General features: G+C 43.2%; 1 protein-coding gene across 6 annotated transcripts in view; it reads left to right on the forward strand.

Moving 5' to 3' along the window:
* Tenm4 (teneurin transmembrane protein 4) overlaps positions 1 to 16,238 on the forward strand; it is a 411,966-nt gene that overhangs the window by 279,009 nt on the left and 116,719 nt on the right. For all 6 annotated transcript variants that reach the window (XM_042690345.1, XM_042690339.1, XM_042690307.1 and 3 more), the window contains one exon: positions 14,882 to 15,067. In XM_042690345.1, the coding sequence (XP_042546279.1) occupies positions 14,882 to 15,067 (186 nt within the window). The remainder of the gene's footprint in view (positions 1 to 14,881; positions 15,068 to 16,238) is intronic.

A 16,238-nucleotide genomic window follows, 5' to 3' on the forward strand; every position in this document is an offset into this window, starting at 1 on the left:
TTACAAAAATCAGACAACCAAACAAGCAAAAGCAAACACACACAACAAGAAGAAGAAGAGATCAGGGTACTTTGAAGGTATTTGCAGTCATGTAGAATGGTATATCTCTATTTGTGGAAAGACAGCAGGTAGAGACAAAGGAGGTTCACAGGTATTAGAGTTGGCCTTGAAGGAATTTTGGTTTTATCTATCTCAGGGACCCACTGAGCAGTTGTAAGTGGAGGTTTGACTTGGTTGGGTTTAGTTTTAGGAGGTCTGCTCTAGGATCAGATGTACTTCTGAGGTACCTGAGGGAAATCCAAGTGACAGTGTAAATTCACTAGATGAGCTCATGACTGGATGAAGAAATGGATCTTTTACCAAGGGCTATCAGTGCCAGAGATCTATGGGAAGAAGATTTAGCATCATATGTCTCTTTAGTTCACGTCCGTAGTCTCTAAAAATCTAACAGCCCTTTTCTTTGGCTTTTTTTTGCTCCCCAGCCGTTTTCTAGCTTGTTATCCTGCAATGTCAGCCCCTGTTTAAGAGCCCTCTCTAGGCTGGGGTTTGAAATCCTCTAATCAAGGAACCAGATACCCTCCAATTAAGATGAATAGCAGTGGCTTACTGTTTCTTTCCATAGTTACTTTGTAAGGGCTTGAAATTCAAGTCCTGGGGGAATAGGTGTAGAGACCTGCTCTATACCAGCATCCTGGAATTCACTTCTCTGCTTGGTTTGAGAGCTCTCTAAGCTCCTTGAATGAGGTGAAAGGCCATGTGCTTTCCAAGGCTCATTAGCTTTCTGCCATCTCGATCTGTGGAACAGACCCATGACTTGGAGCAGCTCTGGCTGGCGGGTGCTAGGGAGAGAAGTGGAAAAGCAAGGAGAGTGGCTTGGGTTTGGCCTCAGTGTCTAGAGGAGACTAATTACTGCAAGGAAGTCAGATGCTCCTTTTCTATTCCTCCTTCCACTTCTAGCTTCTTCCTGAAACGTGCACAGAGAATAAAAAATCATCTGCTCAACTGTAAATGATGGGGGGAAGGAGGATGGTTACCATATTTAGAGAATACGGGTTTGTGGGAAATATAGAAGGTCTTCACCTTGGAACCAAAAATTAATCTGCCTACTCTATGTTGAGCAAGAGGGTTGGGGCCTTGTGCTCATTTACACATGTGAGTAGACATGAGTTCCTTGTGGATGGCAATAATTTCATATCTCTACATCCTCAGCCTCTAGAGGTAAGTACTCGATGTATTTTAAAATTCTAGTCATTGGGGATTGGCCATCACCATTTTATAAGTGATATAGATAAGGCTCAAAAGTGGGCAGTATTTGTTTTACATCAGTAGGAAACAGCAATGCAGGATATTGAACCAGCTTCTCAACTCCAAATTATAGGACCTTGAATAGCCATGTGACATACTCTGGCATACTCTGCACACATGCAGGCACACACATACACACACATTCTGGTGTCTGTAATCCCAGCTACTCAGGAGCTGAGGTCTAAGGATCAGGATTTGAATCACACCCAGGCGAGAAAATCTGTTAGTCTTTTAACTCTTTAGCTTTGTGCAAAAAAGCTAAGGAACAGTGCCCAGGCCCTGAGTTCAAGCCTGAGTACTAGCGCAAATATGCAAATAAACAATCGTGCAAGCAAATAAAAATCCCACACTTCCCCTGTAAGACTACCTGGAGAATGAAGACTAATTGGTAATGGCCAGGTCATACAAGCAACATAGGTAGACTGATGATCCTAAGAAAATAATCCCTATAGAGAGGCTTTGGGAGGAAAGCGAAATTCCTTCTTGTTGGGACAAATAGAGGGAGTCTCACAGAGGAAATGACATTAGAGTCAGAACTAAAAAACGCATTGAGATTTGAACATGAGAAGAGATAGAGCAAAATGTGGCCTAGACCATGTGCAGCAGCTCAGTGTGGGGACCACAAATGCATCCATGATTCTTTCATAGCCATTTGCCTAGTTGGCTCCTTACATATGGCTCCTACAGTTGCCATCAAGTCTTGCTCAAGTACTGACATGCATGTCACTATGAGACACGGAACAAAGTACTTCCTTTCTCAGACCTCCTTTCCAGTCTACAGAATAGCTAGAGAATCTCAGAGACATCATCACACCTGCCTCTCTGATTCTCCACATCTTTTTCTCCTTGGTTCTACATCCATTTAAAGGAGGTGTCAGGATACAATCAGCCACTTCTAGCCCCAGGTAAGCCTGAATCTAGCCTTCCCTCCTTCACTTCCCACTCTCCCAGGTCTTTGACCTCCAGCTGCCTTTCTTATCATTCACAGCTCCCTTAGATCTGTGCCTTTCTTCCAGTATCCAGGATCACCCCAGCCATTCACCATCTCTGCTGTTACAGCTGGGCTTCTGAGCTTCACTACCCAAATCACAAGAGGCTTGTGATCTGCAGCCTTTTCCTGGGCCCTTCCAGCCTCCGTTCTGGCACTCGAAGTCTCACTGTCACCCAAAAGTTGAAGTCACCCAGAAGGGTGATTTCAATATCTACCTGCTTGTCCAAGATTCCTGCCTCCAACCCCACTGTGAACAATGAGATCTTTGGTTAAGTACTTCTTTATGACCCTGGCTGGTTCTTTAAATGACCTGTCTCTCTCCCCAGGGATTATAGGCAGAGGGACAGTTCATTTAAGCCTGGGAACAGTGAGCCTGTCTCATTTTTACTTTGGATTTTTATATGGTTTTTCTTTGTAAAAATACTGTACAGAGGGATTACAGTTACATGAGCAAGATGATTAGTACATTTCCTATCAAGCATTGTTACCTACTCCTTTGTTTTCCCCTATTATCCCTTCTTCCAACCTCCACAACTACACTCCCCCATGCCTGCCTAAATTATCAAGTTTGTTTTTCAACATAGCATCTTGTGCATCTCATTGTTACAATAGGTCAACCTGTACGCCTATTTAAGCATTTTGTTTTTTCCCTTTCCCGTCCCAAATTAGAAAAGTGTATATACAAGATGCAGGGCACTGACATCAAATACAGTGAAAACAGGGGTTATACTGTGGGGGAGGAACATACAAAGAAACAAAAAAATTACATGGTACATTATAAATACGTTAGAAACATAGAAGGAAAAAAATACATTTGTCCCTATTTTGGGGTTCATTTCGCTTAACATCTTCTTATCTGGTCATATGTACATAGCTTTTTTTGCTGCAATAAACATAGTTGTGTTGGTAGCTTTAGTATGGTCTTGTTTATGAGTATTTGGGTTAATGCCCAAAATTGGGATTGCTGGGTCATAGGGGAGCTCTACGTAGAGTCTTTGAGGAACCTCCATACTGCTTTCCAAAGTGGTTGAACAAGTTTACACTCCCACTAACAATGCAGTAAGGTTCCCTTCTGTCCACATCCCCTCCAGCATCAGTTGTTTAATTGGAGTTCTTGATTATAGCCATTCTAACTGGGGTGAGGTGGAATCTCAATGTTGTTTTGATTTGCATTTCTTTTATGGCTAGAGAAGTTGAGCATTTCTTCATATGTCTATTGGCCATTCTTATTTCCTCTTCAGAGAAGTTTCTTATTTATCAGGCAGTTGTTTCTTTGACAATTTGTTGTTGGGGCATTTAATTTTTTGAGTTCCAAGTATATTTTAGACATGAGACCCTTGTCCATTGTATGGCTAGTGAAGATCTTCTTCCAATCTGTGGGCTTTCTATTGATCTTGCTAGCTATGTCCTTTGCCATGCACAAGCTTTGCAGCTTCATGCAATCCCATTTGTCTAACCTTTCTTTGATTTGTTGTGTTTCTGGGTCTCTATTAAGAAAATTTTGACCTGTGCCAAGGAGACCTAGGGTTTCTCCTATTCTGTCCTGTAGTGTTTTCAGGGTGTCTGCTTTGACTCCGAGGTTTTTAATCCATTTGGAGTTGATTTTGGTGCAGGGTGATATATAAGGATCTAGCTTTAGTTTTCTACAAGTGATTAACCAATTTTGCCAGCACCATTTACGGAAGAAGCTGTCTTTCTTCCATTCTATTTTTTTAGCTCCCTTATCAAAGATTAGGTGGCTATGGGTTCATTTCTGGGTTTTTGATTCTATTCCATTGGTCCTCATGTCTGTTTTTTTTTTAATTGTGAAAATATCGTACAGAGGGGTTACAATTACATGGGCAAGGTAATGAGTACATTTCTTATCGAGCATTGTTGTCTCCTCCTTTATTTCCCCTTCCAATCCCTTCCCATCTCCCACCCTCCACCCCCCCTCAAGTCTGTTCTTATGCCAGTACCAAGCTGTTTTGATTACTATAGCTTTGGAGTAGAGTTTAAATTTGGTATTGATATTCCTCCAACACTGTTCTTTCTATTAAGGATCATTTTTGCTATTCGGAGTCTTTTATTGTTCCATATGAATTTTTGGATTGCTTCTTCTATTTCATTGAAGAATGAGGTTGGAATATTGATAGATATCACATTGAATTTGTAGATAGCCTTGGGAAGTATTGCTGTTTTCACGATGTTGATCCTTCCAATCCAGGAGCATGGGAGGTTTATCTACTTCCTAAGTTCTGCTTTGATTTCCTTTTTCAGGTTTTTAAAGTTTTCGTTGTAGAAGTTCTTCACTTCTTTTTGGGGGGGAGGGGAGATCCAGTCATGGGGTCTGAACTCTGGGCCTGGGTGCTGTCCCTCAGCTCTTCAGCTCAAGGCTAGCGCTCTACCACTTGAGCCACAGCGCCACTTCTGGCTTTTTTCTTTTTGCTTATGTGGTGCTGAGGAATCGAACCCAGGGCCTCAGGCATGCAAGGCAAGCGCTCTACCACTGAGCCACCTTCCCAGCCCCAAGCCATTGATTTTTGAGGATTAATTTTACCCTGCTACTTTGCCAAAGTTTCAAATCAGCTTGAGTAATTTGGGAGTGGAGTCTGTGGGATTCTTTAAATACAAGATCATATCATCAGCAAAGAGGAAGAGATTTACTTCATCTTTCCCTATTTGGATCCCATTTATGTTTGCATCTTGTCTTATTGCTGTATCTAATACTAAATTGAAAAGAAGTGGAGAGAGTGGACATCCTTGTCTCATTCCTGAGTTTAGAGGAAATGGCTTTAGTTTTTCACCATTATTACTTTGGATTTTGTCCTTTCCATTTATTTGAGATCACCCCAGTGAACCATCGCCTCATTTTTCAAGTCCAAGATTTCTAGTAAATATGGTAAGCCTACCTTATTCCCAAGTTTATTACACATTATTACTCAAGGTAGACCATGTATGGTCAAGAAAAATAAGAGTTCCAATGCATGCATTATGTAGCTCAGTTGATACAGAAAAGCTCTGTCAGTCTCCAGTTAGCCTTAATCATGCTCAGACTTTATACATTCTGGATATTTGCAGTTTTTCCTCAACAAGCATCTCCTTAAAATCCTATACCAGGCTTGGAAGGTGGCTCAGTGGTAGAGTGCTTGCATTGCATGCATTAGGCCCTGGGTTCGATTCCTCAGCACCACAAGAGCAGAAAATGCCAGAAGTGGCGCTGTGGCTCAATTGGTAAAACACTAGCCTTGAGCTGAAGAGCTGAGGGACAGTGCCCAGGCCCAGAGTTCAGGCCCTATGACCAACAAAACAAAAAACAAACCCACCCTATACCAGCAGACACCAAGGGGTTTCATTACACATATGCCTGAGATATCAGTATCCATACTGTATTTTGTAGTTGAGAGAGCTGAGGCACAGAGACAAACTTGCTCCAGTCACATGGTTGGGTACATGGATCGACAGTTAAACAGCCTGCTGATTAGATGATGAAGGGAAAGGGCTTAATCCAATAGGCATTGAGTTGGGACAAAGGAGCCTCAGGCTCCAATTACAGACCATATAGTCTAGCCTAAGCAATGAACTAATGCACAATTAACAGTCAGGAAAATCTGTTAGAGTACATCCGAAGTTTTGCCTAAACCTGATCTCACTATTGATAGATCAGAAAGCCATGTTAATTAAAGTCACCCTGCATTCTAGACAAGTACCTCTGAGCCAGTCTTTTCATTCTCCAATCTGTTTCCTCAGCCATGATGCAGGAGTGACAATGTTACTACAAGACTGTTTTAGGTGTCACCAACAACAGTCCTGGCACATTGTAGATACTATATTCTTTTCTTATTTTTGCCTCAAATGCTGCGTCATGTAACTAGGGCTTTCAGTCCATTGGGATTTTAGAAAAGTAAACATGAAACAGAGAATGCTAACAGGAATCATTTTACATCATTAAACTTTGGATTCAAATTTCTTTAGGCTACTTTCTAATCTCAGATCCTAAGTAAGATAGAACAATTTTACTGTTACTCCTTTAAGTGCTAAACATAGATTTAAGAGGACTTCCCAGCCTATATACTGCTGGCTTATGCCTATAATCCTAACTACTTAGGAGACTGAGATCTGAGGATTACAGTTCAAAGCCATTCTGGGCAGGAAAGTTAGCTTTTCATTTCCAGCTAACTACCCAAAAGCTGGAAATGGAGCTATGGCTCAAGTGGCAGAGGTGCCAGCCTTGAGTGAAAAAGCTAAGGGATAGTGACAAACCCTGAGTTCAAGCTCCAGTATTGGCACATTAAAAACAAAACAAAACAAAAAAACTTCCCAGGAGGTCATATAGGACCCAGACTCTGATTTCACATCCTTGCAATTTTAAAAACATCCTCACTGGCACCTTCTCCTTCCACGGTGGAAAAGTGTGTCGATTCCTGGGTGGGACCTGTTCTATTCCCTGCTTGTGTCACTTTTGAGCATCTTTCCTAGTAGAAGAAATTTTATGGGAAAATTATGTCGAAATCTCCCCCTTTGGGGAAAAGACAGAGATTCCCCTACCAGCTATTTTAATGAACAGGATTGGAAAGTAAGTCCAGACAAATTAAAACATAGCTGTGATAGGTCCCAGGTTTCAACTGGGCTTGTGTGGGGATTAGTATTTAATGAGAAGAGCCTGGGGCAGCTTTTCCCTGACGTATACACATTTTGGTATAATTACCAATAACCAAACCTTACATCTATCTGCCCTTTTCATGGCTCCCTCATATATTCCTCTCCTATGTCATAGAAAGATGACAGGTCCAGCCTGGGCATGACATGAAGGAGGATGTGTCTGAGAGTGTCAGGAATGAGAGTTTGTACAGCTACAGAGTTCACAGACACTGAAGAAGATGAGTGTCCGAGTCGCTACATGCATATTTTTAACACAATAACTTTTGTAAAACATAGCATTAACACAGAATTGAGCCAGCTGACATGAACCTCTTCCGTGGAGCTTTAAACAATGCATCTGTTCTTTCAATATTTATTGAAAGCCTTTAATGGGCCATACCTTCTTTAGGAAGAATTTGCTAGTGCCCAGGATCCAATAGGGATAAAGGCAGGTTACCTGTCATCAGGCAGGCTTCCAGTCCAGAGGAAAGATAATGTGTGCACGAGAGGCCAAGAAGAGGGGAATAGGCAGGGGAAACTCTGGGGTTGGACTCTCTGGGAGAGAAGAACTTCTGGCACGTTCATCTTTCCAATTCATGAAAGAACATTATATGCTTCTATGAGAACATTATATGAGAATTTTAGTGACAGTTGTAGATTTTTATCTGATTTCAAGAAGAATCTCAGGCTACCAATACAAATGGCTTCTCCCTAGGTTTTGAGGATCTTGGCTGCTGGTGCCTGCTAAGTAACCCAAACAAGAGCTTCATTCCCAAGTCTTGAGACTGCTACTAGAAAAGGCATATTTTTACTCTTCTGGAGGCTGCTCTTCATCTGGTGATCTGGGTACTGTACTAATACATCTTAGGGTGTCCACAATCAGTACATAGACAACATAGTTTACGCAAGCCATTTTATGTATGCCGTTTCTTTGAGCTGTCTCCATCTATCCTGTTGCACGTGTGAAGAGCTCATCATTATTCTCCCCATTTTAGGAATCAATGTTTATTGATTCCTAAAGATTGATTCAGAAAGATGGAGCAATTTTTCCAAGGACCCACAAATTTTGGAGTTGGATCTTAAGCCAATTCTAACTTAGGACTTTTGTATTGTTTAATACTTCAAAGGGTTCCTCCATGATCCCAGCTCTCCAGCATTCAGCCTTCAAGACAGAAAGCTTTCTGATTTTGATCATATGCAAGTCAACTAGTAACTATCAAATGTTCTCTCTCTATTGCAAAAGTCAGAATTTACTTCTGATCTCTAGCGCACTTGGTCTCATTTCCTTTATAATAAAAACATATGCATGTGAAATTCATCCTATTCTGTTTATATGCCAGGTGCTATACTAAAATCTTTGCTACCTCTCATGGTAAATAGCTTAATTCAATAGATTTATGTTATTTCCCTCTGCCACCATCATTTGGATGCCGGTGCCCAGTGTAGGACTTGTATGTACAAACACCCAGGAAATCAACTGGATGAGCCAGATTCCTACAGTAATCCTCTCAAGTGGTTGTTGTCAGCCCTGGGTTTTCAAAGAAGGAAACCTGAGATCTAGAAAGGAGCTGTGACCACGTTTCACAAAGCACCATTAACATTATGTAAAAGGCATAGGAGCCGTCAGAACACATTGTACAGCATCGTTCTGTCTGCCTCTTACCTGCAAAGTTAGAACTGTTTTTATGTCAAAGCAGTATCCGGGAAGGAAAGAAAATGAAGGAGTTCCTTTTATTTCAAAGACATAAATCAAACTATTTGGTGGAATAAAAACAACTAAATCAGGTCTGCAACCTGAGACCAAATGGTAAAGTAGCATCTCAGGTTTCTATTCCCATCATGCACTGGGGTTTTTTCTTCCTCTCAGTTAAACAGGCACCTCTGTGTTACCATCATTTAGTACCCCATAAACATCAAGGTCATCCAGTTCAGGCCTCTTCTGTTAAAAATGTGCCAAAGCTCACAACCCAGCTTGTAAAGGGCTCATGGAGAGATGGGGTACCCAGCCAGCAGCAGCTTCAGCTTCATGTCAGGAGAGGGTGTCCTGTGTATAGGGTCTGGGAAGTGGAGTGTTGAATGATGAGAGTACAGTCTCCAGATGTAAAATATGAGACCAAGCGTCTAGGAAACTCTGCTTGGAGAATCTTATTTCATCTCATAGCTTGCTGTGATCTGACTTGGATATAACAAAGGAGAAGAACAGCTGGGCCCAGAAATGGGTGGGAGGGATCTGCTAGGACCAAAATAAAAAATCCTAAAAGGAGAGCCTCCTCCAGTATGTAATTCTTTGCTTATTCTGAGACTCATTTTCCTTATCTGTAAAATGCTGTCTTGTAATACAGTACTGTTCCAAGGACTGTCAAAACAAGGAAAATGTAAGAGATTACGGACCTTGTAGAATGTTCTTAGGCCTTCCAAGTCTCAGTATCCTCACCTCTCGGAAAGGTGGTAGCCAGGTGTTTTGGCAACATTATCTTGATAGTTGGGTGAGAAGTTGTATGAGAAGTATGCTTTGGTAAATTGTGAAACCTGATATAAGTGTTAGTTAAACAAAAAAAATGTCTTTCCCACACATTGAGTTAGCACCAGGTTTGTGATATTGGTGATATAAGAACTACTATCTCCACTTTCCAGAATTGGAAAGCAAGATTCAAAAGATTACATAATGTGTAACTTGCAGACTATTAGGCTCACAAGTGGTAAGGCCATAAGGTAGATTCTATGTCTAGCTGATTCTAAAAATCTATGTTTTGGTTTAGGTGTTTTTGTTTTTTTCTTTTGGTTCTGGTCCTGGGGGCTTGAACTCAGGGCCTGGACACTGTTCCTGAGCTGCTTTTACTCAAGACTAGTGCTCTTCCATTTGAGCAACAGCTCTGTTTCCAGATTTTAGTGGAGATAAAGAGTCTCACAGACTTTTCTGCTCAAGTTGGCTTCAAACCACAATCCTATCTCAGCCTCCTGAGTAGCTGGAATTGCAGGCATGAGCCACCAGCCTCCAGCCATCCATGGTTTTAATCCATTGCCCATAAACAAAATAATAGAGACATGAATAATGACTGATTGCTTGGATAATCTTTGGAATGGCAATATCAGATTTTTTTTTTTTTTGGTCGGTCGTGGGGCTTGAACTCTGAGCTTAGACACTGTCCCTCAGCTCTTCAGCTCAAGGCAAGCACTCTACCACTTGAGCCACAGCGCCACTTCCGGTTTTCTGGTGGTTAATTGGAGATAACGAGTCTCATGGACTTTCCTGCCCGAGCTGGCTTTGAATTGTGATGTTCAGATTTCAGCTTCCTGAGTAGGTAGGAACAGGTGTGAGCCACCAGCGCCCAGCCAGATTGTTGTTTTTATTTTTAAATTTTTGACTACAGTCTCTTGAAGGACATAGACACAATAAAGGGAGACTGGATCTTTTGACCCCTGTTTCTACCTCAGTCTCTGGCACACAGTAGGTATGTGTGGAAGATGACCAGAAGGATACCTACTATAGATCAGGCACCAAGTACTCTCTGAACCATCACCATCACCATGATACAGAGGAAGAAGAAGAAACTCAGAACAACTGACTAGGACATACAGCTGGCAAAACTGGATGTGGAACTCCATCTGACTCCAAATCTTGCGCTCACTTGTCCACACTGTCTCCAGACTAATCAAGAACTGACTTGGCTAAGTTAGCCTTGCAGATTTATAGGCTCTACACCCATAGATTCAACCAACTGCCAATCGAAAATATTCACAATAGTAATAACTTTTTTTTTTTTTTTGGTCGGTCGTGGGGCTTGAACTCTGGGCTTGGGCAGTGCTCTTCAGCTCAAGGCGAGCACTCTACCACTTGAGCCACAGCATCACTTCCACAATAGTAATAACTTTTGCCCAGCGCCAGTAGTTCATGCCTGTAATCCTAGCTATTCAGGAGGCTCAGATCCAAAGATCATGGTTCAAAGCCAATCTGGTCAGGGAAGTCTGTCAGACTCTTATCTCCAATTACCCACCTTGTTGCTCAAGCAATAAAGCTCAGGTATAGCACCCTGGCCCTCAGTCCAAGCCTTAGTTCAGGTGCACACGGGCATGTGCACACACACACACACACACACACACACACACACACAATAATTTTCATCTGTACTGAACATTTACAGACTTTTGTCTCATCATGACTCCCTAGACAATACAGTTTAGCAATTGTGGGCAAAGCATTAACATGGTATTAGGAATGATAATTCACCTAAAGGTAATTTAAAGTGTACAGGAGGATGTAGGTAGGTTCAATACATGTGCCAAACCATGTTATATATAGGACATGTGCATCTATGGATTTTCATATTGGGGGGAGTGTCTCTGAACCAGTCCCTTTGGACATTAAAGGACAAGGGATTACTATACCTGTTAAGGCCTAAAGACCCCAGCCATATGCTGGGCAAAGCCCTCCTCTTCTGCCTCACAGTTCTCGCTATGACCTGCAAGTACCCTGCTGCCCAGGAGCATAGAAGCTTTAGACCCAGCTGCCTGTCCATTTCTGTGCTCACACCTCAGTGAATAGAAGTGCTGTTTGCTGTTTACTTTCACACCAGAGATGCTAAGCCAACTTCCTCTCCTGGGCCTCTTGGAGAGTTCCACACTGAGGCTCAGCCCAGCCTTCAGAGTCACCAGAAGGTCACTGTCTTTTCTCTATCTGTAAAGAGGTGTAGGTGTCACAGACAGGACCTAGGGGTCCTCGGGTCTGCAGATAGATGTCCTTTCTCTTTAAGAAAGCCCAAGACATGGTGTGCAAGGAACTTGAGCAGCATCCTGGAGGGCTGATGAATATAGTGACACTAATTTCTGCTCAGATAGCAGCCTCCTGGGAGTCTAGGATTACAGATGTGAGCCATTGGTGGCCTACCTACATGAATTGTTTTCCATCTTTAGGTACCTGCCACCCTGGGAGGAAACCCTGACTCATGCATTATGCAACAAACTGTAGTTAAGAGTGTTTTTTGTTTTTTTTTAACCAGAATTTGTACTGGGTATCAGGGACAGAGGTGATTGGGAGGAAAAGACTCAGGTTATTGTTGGTCTGACAATGAGACAGACCAATAGGTGGGACACGAAAGAGCAAGAGAATAACTACAGGATAAATCACAGGAGACTGCTTGGGGGTGAGGGACACACGAGCCAAGCCTCAGAATAGACAGCACTGTGCAAGGTGGAGGGTAATTGTATCATAGAATCTCAGTATTAGAGCCTGAAGGGACCTTAGACACCATCAGGTTCCCCTGGAACCCATGAGGAAACCAACTCCCAGAGAGGGGATGTGAGCTTCCCAAGGTCACACAGTAGATCCATGAATGAGCGAACATGGACCTCACAAATCTCTCAGAACTCCTAATGGAAAGCTCACTGCTTGCTCTCAGTTTTAGGAAAGCTTCCTTGAATTCCAGAGCCTTTGTATTATTCACCTCTCCAAGGACTCCTCACAGTTCCACTAGGTCAGCAGAGGGCTGCTGGACAGCAGCCTTTTTATACTGCTCATACCCTTAGGCTAGGAACTTGTGGACCTGCCCAAGTTACAAGGCTCAGCAGCTCCTAAGCCTGACAGAAGTCGTCTCTGTCATTCTTCCAGTAACTACGGTCTCTTCTGGGCAGCTGAAAAACACAATATGCTGTGTGTACCAGAGATCCTTCTGTTGAAGAAGAGGCAGAGTATTTGGCATAGGAACACAGCACAGAACAAATAGCAACTCTTACTGGTTACATTTTATGGTGCTGAGTTTCGAACCTGGAGAGTTTTACTAACTAGGCAAGTGCTTCTTCCATTGAGCTACACTTCAGCCCACTAGTTATACTTTTAATGTGGAAACATTTTCTCTGCTGTCTTATGGGTAAGAAAGGTCTGAACTAAGCTTCGGAGGTTTAATCCTCCCCCACTCTCTCTTTCTCTCTTCCTTCCTTCCTTCCTTACTTCCTTTTTTTGCAGGACTGGCATTTGAATTCAGTGTCTGAAGTTTGCCTGGCACTCTACCATATGAGCCACACCTCCAGTTCTTTTTTGCTTTAGGTTTTTTTCTCATATAAGGTCATGTTTTGTTTTGTTTTTTTTCAGTTACGGAGCTTGAACTCTGGGCTTGGGTACTATCCCTCAGATCTTCAGCTCAAGGCGAGCACTCTAACACTTGAGCCACAGCACCACTTTCGGTTTTCTAGTGGGTTATTAGAGAGAAGAGTCTCATGGACTTTCCTGCCTGGGTTGGCTTTGAACCATGATCCTCAGATTTCAGCCTCCTGAGTAGCTAGGATTAGAGGCAGAAGCTGCCGGCGCCCGGCAAGGTCATGTTTTTTGTATGGGGCAGACCTCAGATCTTGATCCTCCTGGGATTATAGGTACATGCCACTGTATCTAGCATATTTGCTAACTTGTTCTCCAGGCTGGCTTCAAAATACTTTTCTCCCAATTTTCACTTCCTAAGTAGAAGAGATTATAGGCATAAGATACTGCATCCTAGTTATTGACCTTTTTTTCAGTACTTGAGTTTGAACTCAGGACTTCACACTTGCTAGGTAATGCTGTACCATGAAGCCATGCCTCCAGCTTCTTTCCTTTTTGAAAACTAGCTAGACTGTGAGCAGATTCTAGCTCAGCAGTGCTGCTTAGAAGGGCATAGTGGGCAAAAGCGGTGTCAAACAGGTGCCAGTTAATCCAGTAGTGCCCTTTGTCTTGTATATAAGTTTATCTTGAATATAAGTTTATCATATATAAGTTTATCTGATTTGGGGAAGGGAAGGGAAATCACAGAAATGATGGAACAAAGAGTGAACCAATGAGTCATACTAGACACTGTATTGGAATTTGGCTGGGGCTGGGGACGGGGGGATTCAGCGGAGAGTGAAAGCTGGAGAAAAAAGAGGGAAGAGTAGCATTGTCAGGGAAGAAAGGCGCTCATTACCTGACTTAGGTAACGGTAACCCCTCTGTATGTCACCTTTACAATAAAATTAAATTAAAAAAGAAAAACTTAAAGTGCTGGGATTTTCACATGGCCAATAAGCTACAGGATATGGGTCTAGTCTGGTTCTTCTTCAGAGCCTTGGCAGAGGGTCTGTAGACATGGGTGCCCGCCCTCTTTCTGAAAGAGCAAGTGCATTTGGAGGTCTAAGGGGCCTCTGCCTACAACAAGTGTGAAGCAGTTGCTGGACTGAAGGTCAGGGCTTCTGAATCAAGCCCTGTGTGTTCTGCACCATTACACAGACAGGCCTTTGTGAAGGGCCCAGCAGCACTGCTCTAACCATCAAATGGCCCCTGGCTGTTTGCTTTGGATCTGAAAGCCTATTTAGTTGGTACTTCTAGTGAGGAACAGGTAGCCCCAAGCTGGAGGACAGAGAATAAACTTGGAAACAACACAGAACACACTGCAGGTTTTGGACAACAACTTGGAGTAGATAGACCCATGAGGCAGGACCCATGTTTCCTCCCACACTAGCTCTGTTGAGAGTCAGGGCTTAGTGAGATGCAGGCCCAGAACCCTCCACACGCTCCAGCCAGACTCACAAGCAGTTCACTCAGCAATGGGGACCCATCCTCACGTTTGCTTTCACACATAACCAGTTTTTAATTAAATTTGACTTTTTCTCACATCTGTTCACAAGGCCGGTCCCCTTAGGAAGTGGCAAGCACAAATGTGGAGGCAGAATGGCAATAGAGAAAAGCAAATAGACCAGAGCCCTAAAATCCCTGTGTTTGGATGAGGAAATGAGCTAGGGGCCAGGGAATTGTTCTTGGCCCAGGGTCATTGTCCCAAGAGATTATTCTCCCAAGTTTCCCAAGTCCAGTTACTCACAGATGGGAGGTTAGGTAGCCAACTGTGACCTTATTCCCAGCAAGAACTCTCTCAATGATGGTTTTATTCTTTCCCCCTCTCTCCTTTGCCTCTGTTGCCCCTTCCTGGCCCCATTTCCTCCCTCCTCCTCCTCTTCCTCTTGCCCACAGAGATCTGCTCTGCAGACTGCGGTGGCCATGGAGTCTGCGTGGGGGGCACCTGCCGCTGCCAGGATGGATGGACCGGGACTGCATGTGACCAGCGGGCCTGCCACCCACGCTGTGCTGAACATGGGACCTGCCGAGATGGCAGATGCGAGTGTAGCCCCGGCTGGAACGGCGAGCACTGCACCATCGGTATGGCCATGAGTCACAGAGCCGTCTCACCTGCGCTGGGTTCTGCCAGACATCCAGGCCCAGCCTAGGCCTCCATTGCATGCGGGGGAGGGGCCAAAAGTCCTTTCATCTGGTGACATTGTGACTGCCTTTGCAAAGACCGTAATTGGATTTCAACTCATTATTTGGCTTTTAAAAAAAAAAAATCTCATTTTTTCCAGTTTTCCTTTTTCAGGTCTCAGTTAAGTGGTTAGCAGGTCTTGCTCTGGGCTCAGATGAATCAACTGACTGCCTCTTTGCAGCTGTGAGTTACTTTCCTCACCTCTCTGAGCTTTAGTTTCCTCAGCGTAAGACATACAGAATAGCGTATGTATGTAGAAAGCTTGGCATACCATAGAATGTTCAAGAAATGTAGCCGTGATTACCAAGTTCATTATCCGGTTGGGTAGCTTGAACCCAGTCCTGAGCTTTACTCCCACTGGATCAGGAGGCCCTGGATTCCAGCAAAAGCCCTGCACCCCCTCTAGGCCAGCAGGCTACCTCTATATTCTTCCTTCCCCTGTCCTCAGCTTGGGTCCTGCCAGCATTTGTCTCCTTTTCTCCTCTCAGGAGCTCCGTCACCACCTCCTGCTAAAGCAGCACTGTTGGCAGCTTTAAAAACAAGCTGATCACTTGGTTCTGTCTCTGACTTTCCTGCTGGTTTTGTTGATTTTAAACACAGCCAGACGTTTTGCTTGGTTTATTATCCTGGAAAGAACACTCACCAAAAGCTCTTTATTGAATCAACTTGAATCAACTGGTTTATGGATGCATTTTAACTTCTCCTCTCCCTCCCCCGCCCCTTTTTTTTTTAAAAAGGAAGGGTCTGGTCAGATGGTGTGCACATGATTTTAAAAAGCAGGACCCCAGGTGCCTCTCCAACTCTAAAAGTGACCTCTTGGGTCTCATAGAAACTGGAAGACAAGCCTTTAAGCTTTTGAGGGACAAAGGAATTTTAAGCAAACCTCTGATCTCTCAGAGTGGTTTTTTTTTTCTTTTTTAGTCTACATTCTTTTTCTTTGGTCGTTAGTTTATATCACTGGTCCCCAGAAACCTACCCTGTAAATGGCTTACAGAACATCTCACATTTATTAATATTAGCTTCTAATTACTAATGGCTTCTAATTTTTGAGTAGTTACAATGTGCCAAGCA

Source organism: Dipodomys spectabilis, unplaced genomic scaffold (genome assembly GCF_019054845.1).
Source record: "Dipodomys spectabilis isolate Male_0828 unplaced genomic scaffold, ASM1905484v1 ptg000003l, whole genome shotgun sequence".
NCBI classification, from domain to species: Eukaryota; Metazoa; Chordata; class Mammalia; order Rodentia; family Heteromyidae; genus Dipodomys; species Dipodomys spectabilis.